The 16,734-nt window shown below is 40.1% G+C and overlaps 1 protein-coding gene across 1 annotated transcript in view; it reads left to right on the plus strand.

Moving 5' to 3' along the window:
• The window catches only part of Gpc3 (glypican 3), a 401,301-nt gene that overhangs the window by 259,364 nt on the left and 125,203 nt on the right, over positions 1-16,734 (plus strand). Inside the window, exons 4-5 of the mRNA XM_013018171.1 lie at positions 23-156; positions 10,190-10,315. Coding sequence (XP_012873625.1) covers positions 23-156; positions 10,190-10,315 — 260 coding nt within the window. The remainder of the gene's footprint in view (positions 1-22; positions 157-10,189; positions 10,316-16,734) is intronic.

The raw sequence follows: 16,734 nt of genomic DNA on the forward strand, positions 1-16,734 counted from the left end.
TTTATATTTCTTTTTTTTTCAGATTGGCAAGTTATGTGCCCATTCTCAACAACGCCAGTATAGATCTGCTTATTACCCTGAAGATCTGTTTATTGACAAGAAAGTATTAAAAGTTGCTCATGTAGAACATGAAGAAACCTTATCTAGCCGAAGACGGTAAGAGAGCTGTTGGGGTTTCCCCCACCTCTATTTCAGAGTACAATTAGCAATTGTATTTTAAGGTCAAAAACCATTGGAGGGAGGTTTCTTTTTCTTTCTTTTCTTTTTTACTTTTTTTTTTTTTGGTTGGTCGTGGAGCCTGAATTCTGTGCACTCACCATTCCTTAAAGGGATTTATATACAGAAATGGGACCAATATTTGATTTTTTGTCAGTAATATGACTTGAACTCAGGGCCTGGGTGCTGTCCTTAAGCTTTTTTGTTCAAGGCTAGTGTTCTGCCACTTTGAGCCACAGCTCCACTTCTGGTTTTAGGTGGTTAATTGGAGATGAGTCAATTGGAGATGAGTCTCACAGACTTTCCTGCCTGGGGTTGGCTTCAAACTGTGATCCTCAGCTCTCAGCCTCTTGAGCAGCTAGAATTACAGGCATGAGCCACTGGTACCCAGCTTAGATACTTGATTTTTTTTTTTTTGTCTTTTGTGGGACTTCAACTCTGGGCCTGGGCGCTTTCTCTCAGCTCTTGAGCTCAATCACTTGAGCCACAGCGCCCCTTCCGGCTTTTTCTGCTTATGTGGTGCTGAGGAATCAAACACAGGGCCTCATACATGCAAGGCAAACACTACCACTGAGCCACCTTCCCAGCCCAAAGGAGGGAGGTTTCTTAAACAAATGTTATTTAGTTCTTCTACCATTTGTCAATGTTAGTGAAAAAAGATAGTGCATTATAGCCAAGCCATATTTGAATGCAAACTTTCCATATGTAAATAACTAGTACAGCAATATAGAATGGTACACAGACTTTCCTTTTCAAGGTCTCTTATTTATTGAACAGAATATTTTCTGCTGACAATCAGATCTTATAGTTTAATGGCTTGGTTTGTGGCTTTTCTCATTACTGGCAGTGAGTCAGGGTTAAAATTCACACACATACACACACACACACACACACACACACACTTTAAAGTGATCAAATAAAGTATCTGATTCATATTGCTTGAAATAACAATGAAGACATAAACTAGACATTAGGTATTCTCCTTCAGGGTTCCATCTCCTAAACCTTCCAGGCTAAAATGGAGCTGTGATGGATGGAGCAGGAGGAGATGAACTTATTCCAAGCATCAGAGTCACGTGACCAAGAGGAGGCTAGGGGGTGACATTGATTTGTTGAGGGCCAGATAGGCTGAGATCTTCCTTGGAGGCCCTCATGCCATGTCTGTGTAACAAAATGATCCAACTGAGCCTGGAAGAAGCAGCATTGTGTGCTAATGGCACACTGTCTGCTTAATGGAAGAGACTATGCACCTTCAACAAGTGGTCTACAGATGTCAATGCTGATGCATATAAAGGTCTTCTGCTGCTTAAGGTATAAGACTTGCCGGGTGCCAGTGGCTGATGCCTGTAATCTTAGCTACTCAGGAGGCTGAGATCTAAGGATCATGGTTCAAAGCCAGCCAGGACAGGAAAGACTGTGAGACTCTTATCTCCAGTTAACCATCAGAAAACCGGAAGTGGCTCTGTGGCTTAAGTGGTAGAGCGCTAGCTTTGAGCATGAAGAGGTTCAGAGATAGTGCTGAGTTCAAGCCCACAACAAAAAAAGGGGGGGGGCATTACTTTGAAGTTTTTTTTTAATTTTATTTTATTTTATTTGTGAACATACTGTACAGAGGGGTTACAATTGCATGGGCAGGATAATGAAGTTTTTTTATAAAAATAATATTGACAATGTTAGCATTTTAATTTCTAAAACAGTAAATACTGATAGCTATCTGCCATAGAAATGAAAATTTAGGAGATCCTTAGTCATTTTTAGGAGGATAAACAATGGCTCACATCCATCATTCTAGCTACTCAGAAGTATGAGATCTGGAGGATCTTGATTTAAAACTAGCCTGGGCAGAAAAATCCATGATACTTTTATTTCCAAAATCACTAGCAAAAAGTAGGGTTGGGGGCATGGTTCAAGTGGCAGAGGGACAACTGAGCAAGTTATCCAAGCAAGCCCTAGGCTTCTGAGTTCAAACCCTAGTACCACCAAAAGGAAAATATAGTGTGTAAAGGAGTTGCAATAATTATCTATTGCTAGAAAACAAACAAGTCCAAAAATAGTTATTTAAAACCACCTACATATCAACAGATTTTGTTTGTCAGAAATATGGCATTGGCTGAGCCAGGAGGTACTCAAAAGTCTAAAGACATTTCAATCTAAATGTTGCCTGTGGCTATAATGTTTTTTTGTTTTGTTTTGTGATACAGGGGATTAAACTCAGGGCCTCACATGTACTATCACAGAACTACATCCCCAGGGCTGGAGTTTTGTCTGAGGTTGGACAATCCACTCCCAAAGTGATTTATTTATAGATTTAGCAAGTCAGGGCTGTTTTTTGGAAAGGGGGTGGAGTTGCTTAACATGAACCCCCTGAGTCTCCTCATAACAGGGAAGCTGGTTTCCCCAAAATAAGTGGTCCATGGAAGACTGCAAAGAAGAAGTTATAACATCTCACTTTTTAGAAGTGAAGCACCATCAACACTGGCATATTTGATTTGTTTGGAGCAAGGACTAATTTTAATATACTCAAAGGGAGGAAATTAAATGGTACCTTTTGAATGGAGGAGTTATCAAGGAATTATGGGCATATTTTTAAACCACTATAGGCCTCCTGACACTAAAATATCCGAGAAGCATTTTTGAATAGCTTTGCAGCACTTTGGGACATTTTCATCTCTTCCTGGCAAGGTAAAATCAAGCCATACACCAAGGCCTTCTTTACCTCCTGCCTTTCCTTTGCCTATGAGTCTGAATCATGTGAGTCATCAAGTTCAATTAATGGATGTATAACTAGTAGAAAGCTTCTGTTCTTGACCAAAGTGTGTGTTTGTATATGTCTGGGTATCTTTCTTCAGTTCAACAGTAATTCATTAGCTACTCATTAGTTATAGTATGTGTGCTAGGCACGAAAATGCTAAGAACACAGTCTTTGCTGTCCAGCTTAGTCTAATGGAGAAATAGACTTCAGTACAAATAATACCAAACTATTTGTATGAATACCAAGACATACAAAAATATGGAGTACAGAGATAACCTACACAGAAAACTTAAGGGAATTACAGCAGAAGCTTCCTGAAGGAAGTGGTTTATGAATTTATAATAGAATCCCATGTAGAGCTTTTTTTAAAAAGTAAAAAATAAAAAAGCATAAAAGTGTGGCACCTGTGGCTCATACCTGTAATTCTAGCTACTCAGGAGGCTGAGGTCTATGGATCACAGTTCAAAGACATCCCACATAGGGAAGTTCATGAGACTCTTTTCTCCAATTAACCACCAAAAAAACGGAAGTGGTGCTGTGACTTGGGGGTTAGAATGCCAGCCTTGAACAAAAAAGCCAAGTGACAGCTCCAAGGCCGAGTTCAAGCCCCAGTACCAGCATACAAAAAAGAAAGAGAGAGAGAGAGAGAGAGACAGAAAGGGAGGGAGGGAAGGAGAAAGAGGAAGGAAGGAATGGAGGGAGGGAGGGAGGGAGGGAGGGAGGGAGGGAAGGGAGGGAGGAAAAGAAAAGAGAGGATAATAAGAAAAGTAGAAAAAACATATAGCCTTGGCTCCTTTGGTTGCTGGCACCGCGTGCCTGCTCTATGATGTTTTACATTCGTTGATGCAACCCGAAGCATCAAAGTCTGAGATGGAGTTTTTCTTTCTGAATACTCTGGTAGTAGAAGCAAACCAAACAAAAGGAGAATGTGAGACTTTATTTACCTTTCTCAAATCTGCACTGTAAACCCTCTTTATTTATTTATTTATTTATTTTTATTTATTTATTTTTTGGGTCCAGTCATGGGGCCTGAACTCTGGGCCTGGGCGCTGTCCCTCAGCTCTTCAGTTCAAGGCTAGCGCTCTACCACTTGAGCCATAGCGCCACTTCCGGCTTTTTTCTTTTTGCTTATGTGGTGCTGAGGAATTGAACCCAGGGCCTCATGCATGCAAGGCACGTGCTCTACCACTGAGCCACCTTCCCAGCCCTGTAAACCCTCTTAAGGAGAGAAAAGAAATGGGAATTGAGATGCTCTTTTGCTAAATGCATCGCACCCCCACAAGCTGAAGTTCGTGGGAGGTTTTGTTCTAGTAGTGTTAGTGCACCTACAAATTTCCCCACACTCCTGCGCATGTTCCATCTTCAGTGGTTAAAAATATGATCATTCAATAGGACCCCTATTCTAGTATTCAGTCTGTGAGCAGGCTGTCTGAATTTCATAATGAGTTGAAAAACCTTTTGCCTTATTAAAATAACAACACACAAAAGAAAGTCAGATTTCTTTGGTAGCATTCAGAAGTCATCTGTTTGTTTTGTCTGCCCCCAGCTGGGTAAGTTTGTATCACACAACTCATCTTAGAAATAGCATAGTTCAATTGAAAAGGAATTTTATACTAAACTAGTGGTCTATATATGGCCTCAGGGTTCCTTAAAGGATAAATATTGAAAAGACCTCTCAGCAGATGTAGAACAATGAGAGGGATGCACAGGCAGTACAATCAAAATAGAAGCAATCATATCTCCAATGTTTCTAGCACATTCTACTTGCTAGCCTGTCTCCTTTGTTCTCCCGAATGTCTCCTTCACCACTTCCTCCATATTAGTATTGCCTTGGTCATTTTTATGTCCCAAGTACTGTTTTGTAGGATGCATGAGCAATAGCTTTCCCTTTTCCAAACCCCAAATCAATAGTCCACCGTGAGCTTATCTTCAACTGTTAACCTGTAATAAAGTCATAGTCCTCCACCCTTGTGAAATTAAAGCTGTGTGTTCCTGCCTGTCTCTTCCTCTCCTTCCTCTGAAAAAAAAATTCAGGATTTGCATTCAAGGATGAAAGGTTACTTTTACTTGCAATGGTTTCCAATTAGTACTACTTTCATGACTGCCCAAGCAAATCACTGCAAGAAAGCAAAGGTAACCTCCTCCCCTATCTCGAAAAAAGGAGACACCCGTCTCCAGCAGCAATATTGCAAAATGGTTCCTGTGTACAAAGGAGCCCTACCTAGCTTTTATTTTCACATTTAACACACTGAGTGGAAGTTTCTATGAAGAGATTTTCCTGAGCAGAATGCCTTAAACAAATATTGTTTGTCCTAAGTGATCTCCATAGGCTTCACTGTTTCTGTCAATAATATGATTGGCATTTGTATATTGGCATAAAGTGGAATTGGGTTAAACAAACATTCTAGGGCTGGGAAGGTGGCTCAGTGGTAGAGTGCTTGCCTCACATGCATGAGGCTCTGGGTTCAATTCCTCAGTACCACATAAGCAGAAAAAGCTGGAAGTGGCGCTGTAGCTCAAGTGGTAGAGCGCTCGCCTTGAGCAAAAGATGTGAGGGACAGCGCCCAGGCCCAGACTTCAGGCCCCACAACTGGCCAAAAAAAAAAAATAGTTCCAGTCAGTCAAACTATTTTGCCCAGCTGGGCGCCAGTGGCTCATGCTTGTAATCCTAGCTACTCAGGAGGCTAAGATCTGAAGATTGTGGTTCAAAGCCAGACCAGGCAGGCAAGTCCATGAGACTCTTACCTCCAGTGAATCACCAGAAAACCAGAAGTGGTGCTGTGGGGTCAAAGTGTTAGAGGGCTAGCCTTGAACAAGAATGCTCAGGGACAACACCCAGGCCCTGAGTTCAGCACATATACACACACATATAGAATCACACGCGTGTGCACACATACACACACACACACACACAACACACACACACACCCTAAATTTCAAGGAAATAAATTTAAACCTTTTGAGAAAAGTCTACAAGAGATATACCTAGTCATTAAACAGTGTTTGGATATGTTATAGTGTTTGGATGTTTTTATATTCTGACTCTGGTAGAAAGGTGGGCATGGTCTTAACAGAGACTTGTGTCTCACTGACTTTCCTGCCTGGTTTCACTTGGAACCATGATCCTCAGATCTTTGTCTTCTGTGTAGCTAGGAGTGCAGGTATGACCCATTGGTGCCTGACTACAGTTTTGATTTGCATTTATCTGATGACTAAATCTGTCTTTTAAAACTTGACTTCATCTTGACCTTTTACATCTAATGCTTAAATTAACAAAACACAAGTCTCTGTTAATACCATCCCCACCTTTCTACCAGAGTCTGAATAAAAAAATAAACCATCCAAACACCGTAACACATTGGTAAGGAATTTAGCTCAGCCTAGTAGCTAACTAAATTTTTTGTTTTGCTTGTTTTAAACTACCTAGTGTTTTAAAAAAAAACTTATACCAAGAAAAATCTGTTGTGGGATAATATGGTTATATTTATTAATATCTATCTCATCTTTCCATCTCTCTCCATCCTTCTTCCCCCTTTTTAAAATAACTTCATCCGATTTTATTGTTTAATTTTTATACCTGAATATAATGTATTTTTATAATGTATTTTTAATGCTGGTTCGGGAGCTTGAACTCAGGGCCTGGGTGCTGTCCCTGAGATTTTTTGTTCAAGACTAGCACTCTATCACCTGAGCCACAGGGCCATTTCTGCTTTTCTGGTGGTTAATTAGAGATAAGAGTCTCACAGCCTTTCCTGCCCAGGTTGTCTATGAACCACAATCCTCAGATCTCAGTCCCTTGAGTAGCTAGGATTATAGGCATGAACCACCAGCACCTGGCCTGCAATGTATTTTGACAATATTCATTCACATTCACTCACTCTCTTTTCCTCCCATTTCCACCAGCACCTATTCTCCATTATAGCCTACTTTACTTTCCTGTCATTTATTTTTTCAGTTTTTAACATATGTTAATTATACAAAGGAAATTCCCCATGGTAATTCACACCTGCATATATTATAATTGAGCCAGATTGACCTCATCTGTTGTTCTCTTTCCTGGGTCCCCCATACCGTCTATTGTTCAATAGCTTCCAGTGAGTTTCCTAATGCCATCTTCATACATAAACATGATGTATTTCAATATTATTTATCATCCCTCATTATCTTTCCCTCTGCAAGTTTAATTATCCCACACACATCAGTTTATGTGGAATTTATGTAGTTCACATATATATAATGTTTTTATTCTATAGGTTCATGGTAATGGGAATCTTGATCATAGCTGCCATTTTGGAGGGAGGAGTCTGTGGTTATTTGTGTGGGTAATGTGCCAAACACCTTATATGCATTGTCTTTTCTTTTCTTCTTTTTTTGCACTCTACCACTTGAGCCACAGTGCCACTTCCAGCTTTTTTCATTTATTGGAGATAAGAGCCTCATGGACTTTTCTTCCCAGGTTGGCTTCGAACTGTGATTCTCAGATCTCAGATCACGCCTTCTGAGTAGCTAGGATTACAGGTGTGAGCCATGGGTGCCTAGCATATGCATTGTCTCATTGAATCATCCCAGTAACCGTAGGTGCTATTAGTATCTTCCTTTTACAAATAAGGAAACTGAATCCCAGAGAAGTTTAGGGTTCATCTAAGGGCTCACTACTGGGTAAGTAAGCAAATAGCTTGAATTATCAATTCAGCTGGATTAGAGTTCAAAATCAGTGCTCTGAGCTAATGCAGGTTTGAAGGCGCTGTTCTGAGTGCCAGGACATAATATAACGATCACCAGATGAAACTATGTTCTAAATTTTAAAATAACAACTTCAATAGTAAGCTTTAAAAATATGGTCTCATATATCCATCCTATCCCATACACATAAGGAATAATACTGTGTAGGATGGTCTCATATTTCTCCATGTCACCATACTCAAGTCACACAATTTCTCTGAGTTCTAGAATGTCATGACCCAGACTGTGTTACATTATCCATGTTCTTCCTGGTTTCCTTAGATTTTTATCATAGCCCTTCCTTTTCAATTGAAGTTGGAGGTGTTGGGTTAATCGTAGTTCCTTGGCCCTATGGAGAACTACAATTTACGTTGAGTCTCTTCTGGATCTTCTTCAACTTGTCAATTATCTTTATGATCTGCTAAGAAAACTATTAAGAATTGGGAAGTAGGGAGAAATTATTTTCAACTTCTCGGGAAATCAAATCGGAAAGCAGTGCTATAGGTTCCATTTTTCTTGCTATGTGTTATGCTGTAAGCGTGGGTGAGGAGGTAGGAGGAGGCCTAGGGGAAACTCTTTCATTAAAAAGAAGGCCATCATTTCCTAAAAACAAATGGCCACCTTTCATTTCCTCATGGAGTCAGAGGGTGGAGGCAGGGTGGGGTGTGGAGGATTAGTCAGCCCTGAGCAGCCTTTAGTCTTTCAGTTTCCATTCTTGGAAACTGTATTATTACCTTGTAAAACAGAGCATCTCTCCTATTAGCTGTTAATTGAACCCATCTTTTTCCTGTGTGAGAAACTGTAATGTTGACTTTTATTTTCAGAGTTCTATATTGAGGCTCTTCTCTTTGGAGATTGATGGTGCTCAGATACCAGGACTAGGCCATGAAGGGAGGATGGTTTCAATGGGAAGTAACTGTTGGGGTAGCAGACTTTATCTATGTGCCAACAACCTTTCCTGAGTTCCATCACCTGGGCTTTACTGTGACCTAAGCCTTGTGAGCATGCGCTAAGAGCTAGTTCTTTCCCTTCTCTTCCCTTCCCCTCACTTCTTTCTTCACTCTGTCTTGTTGAAATGAATCATTTTATAATAATATGCAAAATTGCATTAAGGACTTACCCACACCCCCGCAGTGTGCAAATGACATGGAAGTCTCTAGCTCGTCCAGAGACCCATCCATCAGGCCAGTCCACTCTTAACCTGGTGACAGTATTTGAATAATTTCTCGTGACCATAAAATTCCCTGATCAGAGTCTCCAAAACCTTTATGTGGACTTAAGGTACACATAGATGTGAAAAACACTATAACTTTCTATCAAAGGAATTGCTTTAGAAAGTGAAGTATAGGGCTGGAAATGTGGCTTAGTGGTAGAGTGTTTGCCTAGAAGGCATGAAGCCCCAGGTTCAATTCCTCATTACCACATAAACAGAAAGATCTGGAAGTGGTGCTGTGGCTCAAGTGGTAGAGTGCTAGCCTTGAGCAAAAGAAGCTCGGGACAGTGCCCAGGCCCTGAGTTCAAGCCCCAGAACTGATCAAAAGAAATGAAGTTAATTTTGTTTTTGTTTGTTTAGCCCCAGACATCTATTACTGATCAAAAGAAATGAAGTTAATTTTGTTTTTGTTTGTTTAGCCCCAGACATCTATTACATCAATATTGAACAATTTCTTTAAAAACATGTTCATGTCTTTCTGGTCCCTCATATTTAATTTGTATATATAACTACAGCTGAAACAAGGTAATAGGCAAGAAATGTTGATAGTATTTATGGGTGTATTTTACATATATAATATGTTCTCTCACACACACATACACACACATGCACATGCAAACACAGACACATACTTAGAAACAACATAAAAATCAAAGCAAATAAATGACAAGATATACCAGAGCCTTCTCCTTTTCCTTTGCCTTCACAAACTACATAATAGACAGACAAACAAAAATGACATTGTCCTACTTTAGCAGGTCTGAGCTTCTCTGACTGTATTATTGGGATCATTTCATCGAGCTCATACTGTTCTGAGCACCCTACGATTCTTATCTGTAACCATTAGCCACAGCCTATATGGGAAGAGGCCATTTCTAGGGTAATAGCATTGTAAATTACAATCAATGGACTCAATTACATGCAGAAACCAAAATACACGTTGTGCTCCAGTGTGCCTTGTAATCAGCACATTTGAGAAGGTAAGTAATAGCATTCTGATCAAAAAATGGAAGCTGCTGAACATGTTAGAAGATGAGTGTCAGAATTAAATCATATAGAGCACCTTGTATGGAAGACAACTTTTTCCCCCCTCTAATATCATTTTATTGATTTTTAAAGGAAAAAAATTAAATGGTGGCTTTGTAGCCAAGCATGTCTTTAAAAATCGTGTATTGCTCTAATCAGCCTGGCACAGCCTTTTTGTCATGCTGATAAGGAAATGAAACTTTTCTCATACTGGGCTTACTCTTTACCTCTTATGCACAGATATTGTGTTTTTCTTCTAGGGAACTCATTCAGAAGCTGAAATCGTTCATCAACTTCTACAGTGCTTTGCCTGGCTACGTCTGCAGCCATAGCCCTGTGGCCGAGAACGACACTCTGTGCTGGAATGGACAAGAACTCGTAGAGAGGTAATTGTTTGTGAATGATAACTCATAGCAATGTTCGAGAAACCATCCTGTGTTCATTGCTCGAAAAGTTCATTATATGACCCTTCCTCCATGAATATCACAGGAAAAAATTCTATACAACATATACTAAGGAGCTATGATGATGGGCCAATTACCATGTATAACTTCTTGCTCTCATAAAATTTACAAACTTTAGCCAGGCACTGGTGGCTCACACTTGTAATCCTAACTACTCAGGAGCCTGAGATCTGAGGATCAAGGTTCAAAGCTGACAAGGGCAGGAAAATCCATAAGACTCTCATCTCTAATTAACAACCAAAAAACTGGAAATGGTGCTATGGCTCAAAGTGGTAGACCACTAGTCTTGAGCAAATGAGCTCAGGAACAGAGTTCAAACCCCATGACCTACACTCCCCTGCCTTCCCCCCAAAATCACAAACTTTGCTGGGTGCTGGTGGCTCATGCCTGTAATCCTAGCTACTAAGGATTCTGAGATCTGAGGATCATGGTTCAAAGCCAGCCCAGGCAGGAAAGTCCTTGATACTCTTAGCTCCAATAAATCACCAGAAAACCGGAAGTAGTGCTGTGGCTCAAGTGGTAGAGCACTTACCTTGAGCTGAAGAGCTAAAGGACAGCGCCCAGGCCCAGAGTTCAAGCCCCACGACCAACCAAAAGAAAAAGGCGGGGGGGAAGCTTAAAAAATTACAACCTTTGAAGCAGAGAGGGAACTATGTATCTGAGGACATTTTTTAAAGCATAAAACAGCTCTTTTGTCTTCAGCATTTTTCATCTCATTATGTAGGCTCTTATTTCATTTGAAGAAATCATATTCATTACTCATATTTTCCCTTTACTATTAGGTATATATTACACACCATGCTAAGTACTTTGTTTTTTTAACTCTGTCTTTACAAAAATCCCATGAAACGCTGTGATTTTCTCCATTATACAAAGGTGGTGGAAAAAAAAGAACTACCATTTTAGTGAATTTTTTGTGTGCAAGGGACAACTGGGGCTTGAATTCAGGGCCCGGCACTGTCCCTTAGCTTTTTTGACTAAGGCTGGTACTCTACCACATGTTCACAGCTCATCAGTATTTTGCTGGTTAATTGGAGATAATAATGGATGATTTATCTGTCTGGGCATTGCAATTCTTAGCCTCCCGAGTAGGTAGTGTTACAGGCATGAATCATGAGCACCTGGCTGAGTATTTGTTAATATCATGTATGCGAACTGTCAGCAACTTTGAAGAATTTGCTCATTTTTGTGAGAAGAAAATAATTTGCATTCATTTATTCAACAAATATTTAGTGAACACCTTCTAAGTGCCAGGTATCTTGAAGTGAACAGAGCAGACAAACAAGATTTCCCATTCTCACAGTTTTTATTCTAGTAGAATAATGATTTTTCCTAACGTCCATTGCTTTGCATGTATGAGGAATAGCTTGCAATTAAGACATTAATCAAGACAGTAGACTGTTTAAGAAACCACCTAGAGTTGCTAAACATGCTTTGTACAATGTTTGTACACGTTGTAGCATGTTGAAGAGAATACAGAAGACACTTTAAATTGAGTTCTGAGTCTTTCACTAATTGGTTGTTTAACCTCAGGAAAGTTACTTAATCTCCCTAGGCCTTGGAATTTCCCCATTTAAAAAAAATGAGGCCAAGTGCTTGTGGCTCACGCCTATACTTCTAGCTACTCAAGAGGCTGTGATCTGACAATGGTGATTCAAAGCCAGCTCGGTCAGGAAAGTCTGGAATATTCTTTTTTTTGGAGGGGGGGTCCAGTCGTGGGGCCTGAACTCTGGGCCTGGGCGCTGTCCCTCAGCTCTTCAGCTCAAGGCTAGTGCTCTACCACTTGAGCCACAGCGCCACTTCTGGCTTTTTTTTCTTTTTGCTTATGTGGTGCTGAGGAATCGAACCCGGGGCCTCAGACATGCAAGGCAAGCACTCTACCACTGAGCCACCTTCCCAGCCCAACTCTGGAATATTCTTATCTCCAATGAAGCACCAGAAAACTGGAAGTGGAGCTGTGGTTCAAAATGGTAGAGCACTAGCCTGGACCAAAAGAACTCAGGGACAGTACCCAAGCATCGAGTTCAAGCCCCAGGATTGACAAAAAAAAAAAAAAGATTTGATTAGATTTGAGCCTATCTGACTCCAATAGTCTATATGATTTTCCTTATCTGTTTATTCATTCATATCTTCAACATGTATTAGATGTATGTTGGGTACAAAGATCGGTGCTTAGAGATGGATGCTATGAAGAACTTACATTCTAATGGGCCTCAGTTCTATAACATGAGGCTAAGTTAAACTAATTCAAAATATGGCATAATGGACAGAAAAATGTTCTGGAGTCAGATGAACTGAGTTTGCATCTCAGTTCTGTGGCTTACTATGTGTGGCCTTGAGTGAATCAATTAACCTATAAAGTCTCCAGGTCCTCTTCTATAAGTAAAGACAGGACATGTAACAGGGTTACTATGGCTATTTAGTAAAGTCATAAAATGCACTCAGAACACTAGCACATACTGAAAGTTGAATTCATGTTCCATCTCTTTTTTTTCTCCTTTTCTCCTCTAATTTTCCTCTTCCCAACACAAGATGGAGCCCACACCTGAAAATAGTTTGTTTCCTATCTTGGTTTTATACTGACACATGAGAATAAGATCGCATGCCTCCATGAAGGTTGCATTGAACTTGACTGAAGTCTTACCTGTAGCAAATGTGAATCAAGCCCCATGCAGCCCCCTCCACTCAAGATACTAGATGTCCTAAAAGCTTATAAGTACTAAGTACTTGAGTGCTATGACAATATATATATATTTTTTTGGTTGGTCATAGGGCCTGAACTCTGGGCCTGGGTGCTGTCCCTCAGCTCTTCAGCTCAAAGCTAGTGCTCTACCACTTGAGCTACAGTGCCACTTCTGGTTTTCTGGTGGTTTATTGGAGATAAGAGTTTCACGGACTTTCCTGCCTGGGCTGGCTTTAAACCTCAATCCTCAGATCTGAGTACTTAGGATTGCAGGCGTGAGCCACTGGCGCCTGGCTGACAATATTTTTTTTAATTGTCAGAGAATAGCAGTCAGGATTTGATTTTATGAAATTTAGATGCTTGACTGGATATTGGTGGTTCATATCTATAATCTTAGATATTCAGGAAGTTGAGATCTGGAGGATCAGGATTTGAAGCCAGCCTGGCTAGAAAAATCTGAGAAACTCCATCTTCAATTAGCTGGCAAAAGTTGAGCTAGTGGCTCTGTAGCTCAAATGGTAGAACATTAGCCTTGAGCTGAAGAGCTGAGGGACAGCGCCCAGGCCAAGTTCAGGCCACACAACCAACAAAAGAAAAAAAATCTAGGAAGGAAAGGATGATGAAAAGGTAAGGAAGAGAAGAAATGGAAGAAGGAAGGAAGAAGAGGGAGGAGGGGAGGCCATATCTGTACACAGAATACTAGGCATATCAATCTAAGAAGCAGCAAGTCCTTGCTTAGTTACCTTGGGTTATAATTAACTTATATTACTGACTGAAAGCAATGATGAGTCTAGGGAATAGTGATAAACTAGATTTTTAAAATTTCTTTAGGAATATACCGTTAATAATATGATGTTCTCTAGCCTGAAGACATGTGTGCCCTCTGTGTGTATCATTTATTGAAGATTGCCTTTATACTAATGTTTCATCTAGTGTGAAAATATCTTTCCAGAGCTTTTCATTGAATTTCTTAATTAATTCAGTCTTAAGTAGCAATCGACACTTGAAACTGTCAAATGGGTTATCAGTTTGTTATCTTTATAGATTGGGTTGTGTTCCTTTGAAATTGTTTTACCCGCCCCCCAAAAAAAATTGTAAACTCAAGAATCCTGTCAAGGAATCAAACTGGTCATTGAAATACTTGATCAAATGAAACTATAGATTATTTTTTTAAGTATTGAGCAATAGCCACACCAACTGGATTTATCAGAGTTATTTATACCCTCCTATTATATATGTACTTATTACTCAGCTTTTTTGTGTGTGCCTGTCCTGGAGCTTGAACTCAGAGCCTGAACTCTGTCCCTGAGCTCTGTACTCACTGCTAGCACATTACCCCTTGAGCCACAGCTCCACTTCCAGCTTTTTAGTGGTTAATTGGAGAAAAGAGTCTCTTGGGAACTTTCTGCCTGAGCTGCCTTTAAACCACATCCTCACATCTCAGCCTCCTGAGTAGCTAGGATTACAGGCGTGAGCCACCTCGCCCAGCATCACTCAGCTTTTACAGAGTTAAAGAACACATTGCCTCTGGGAATAAGTTCATGTTTCACGTCCTTTCAATTTTACATCTCTTGTTAATGCAATCAGTTGCTAGATGAAGGAAGAAGATGTTTTTATAGATCTGGATTCAGGGATATCACACCCCTCTTTTGACTTCATCACCATACTCTTCCTCATACCCCATCTTAGCTGGAGATATCATTGGCTTCCAGGATTTTGCTTCAAAACCATGAGGTATTGATTTCCAAGCCAGCCTGAACTGTAGAGTTGAGACTGGGTCTCAAAAAATTTGGGAAGCTACACAAGAGGAAATGTACTCATTACTTTACTCATGTAACTGTAACCCCTCTGTATAGTATCTTTACAATAAAAATAAAATAAAAAATTGGAGGGAGAGAGAGAAAGAGAACATTTTAGTAAATATATTTTGAAACACTTTCAGATCTGTTAAGCCACTGTCTAGATAATGAACTGAAAATGTTATTCATTTTCTAGATTGCTTGTATGAGGCAAACTCAATTTTATTGTTTAATCAAATTTGCCTTTCAATTGCTATAACAGGGCTGGAGGTGTGGCTTATTGGTATGCATTTGCCTAGCATGTACACTGCCCTGGATTCCATCACCAGCAATACATAAGTAAATTAATTAACAGAAACTATTTCAACTGATGCATATTTACAAACATCTAGTTTGAGAGGAAAAGATGCTATTTTGCCTTTACATTTAACATTTGGTAATTCATTCAGCACAAATGAAGCATTTAGAATATACTAGGCCCTGTGGTCTATCCACTAATAAAGAGAATTCAGCTCCTGCCCTTGATAGGAGTTCACAATCTACGGAAAAGAAGAAAGAGAGAAAATCAACCGATATTCTTCCCCAGTAGTCCAAGAAGAGTTCCACTTGCAGGAGTGAAGAACCTTTGTTCTGCAAGAACCATTTGAATATTTGTCCTTTTTTTGTACTGGGGCTTGAATGCAAGGCCTGGGCACTGTCCCTGAGCTTTTTGTGCTTTCTATGACTACCCCTTGAGCCACAGCTCCACTACCATGGAGCTAAGAGTCTCATGGATTTTTTCCTACCTAGGCTAGCTTCAAACCATGCTCCTCTGATCTCAGCCTCCTCAGAAGCTTGGATGACAGGTGTGAGCCCCCAGCACCCTGCCCTTTAGGATATGTGTAACATCATTTCTTGGGCCATACAAAATGATCAATACAGGTAGATAGCCAGGAGTCTCTGGTGAGAAGCATCTAAGAAGCATACATGTCTGTCCTGGCATGAACCAAATGGTTCCGTGGGCTTTATATGGCCCATGAGCCAGATGTTCCACACATCTGCAGGGACACAATAGAGGCTCTGTCCATTTGTATTTTGTGTGTGCGCACATACATATGTGCATATGTGTGTAACTTTTCTTGAATAGTTACATAACAGATAATCAGTTATATTAAAGTTGCACAAGTCAATGGCACTGAGTAATTCACAATGTACAACCTCCATCCTTACCCATGTCAAAGGTATTTTCATTACTTCAAAAGGAAACCTGGTACCTGTCTATGAGTGATTGCCCTTGCCCTCAGCTTCCTGTGGCCAATAATTGACTTTCTGTCTTTATGCATTTACCACTTGTAGATGTGTCATAAAAATGTAATCACTCACTTGGCATGATATTTTTGAGGTTTATCCAAGTGATGGTATTTATTAGTACTTTATTACTTTTTATAGACAAATGATATCTCATTGAATTTGTGTGTATGTGTATATGTATCAGTTCCTGATGTACACAAAATAATTTTTTAAATGAGTAAACAAAATAGTTGGCTTCTTTTTTCCTCTGTGATCTAGGAAATGCAAGGGAGAATACTTGATTCTGATGTCTTTTGTTCGTTCATTTTGTTTTTGTTTTTTGCCTGTCCTTGGGGCCTGGGCTCGGTCCCTAAGCCTCTTTGTGCTCAAGGCTAGCACTCTACCACTTGAGCCACAACATCACTTCTGGCATTTTCTGAGTAGTTTATTGGAGATAAGAGTCTCCTGGACTTTCCTGCCCTGGATGTGTTCAAACCTCGATCCTCAGATCTCAGCCTCCTGAGTAGCTAGGATTACAGACATGAGCCACTGGCAACCAGGTCTGTTTTCATTTTTCATATGCAGTTATT

This window comes from Dipodomys ordii, unplaced genomic scaffold (genome assembly GCF_000151885.1).
Source record: "Dipodomys ordii isolate 6190 unplaced genomic scaffold, Dord_2.0 Scaffold38, whole genome shotgun sequence".
NCBI classification, from domain to species: Eukaryota; Metazoa; Chordata; class Mammalia; order Rodentia; family Heteromyidae; genus Dipodomys; species Dipodomys ordii.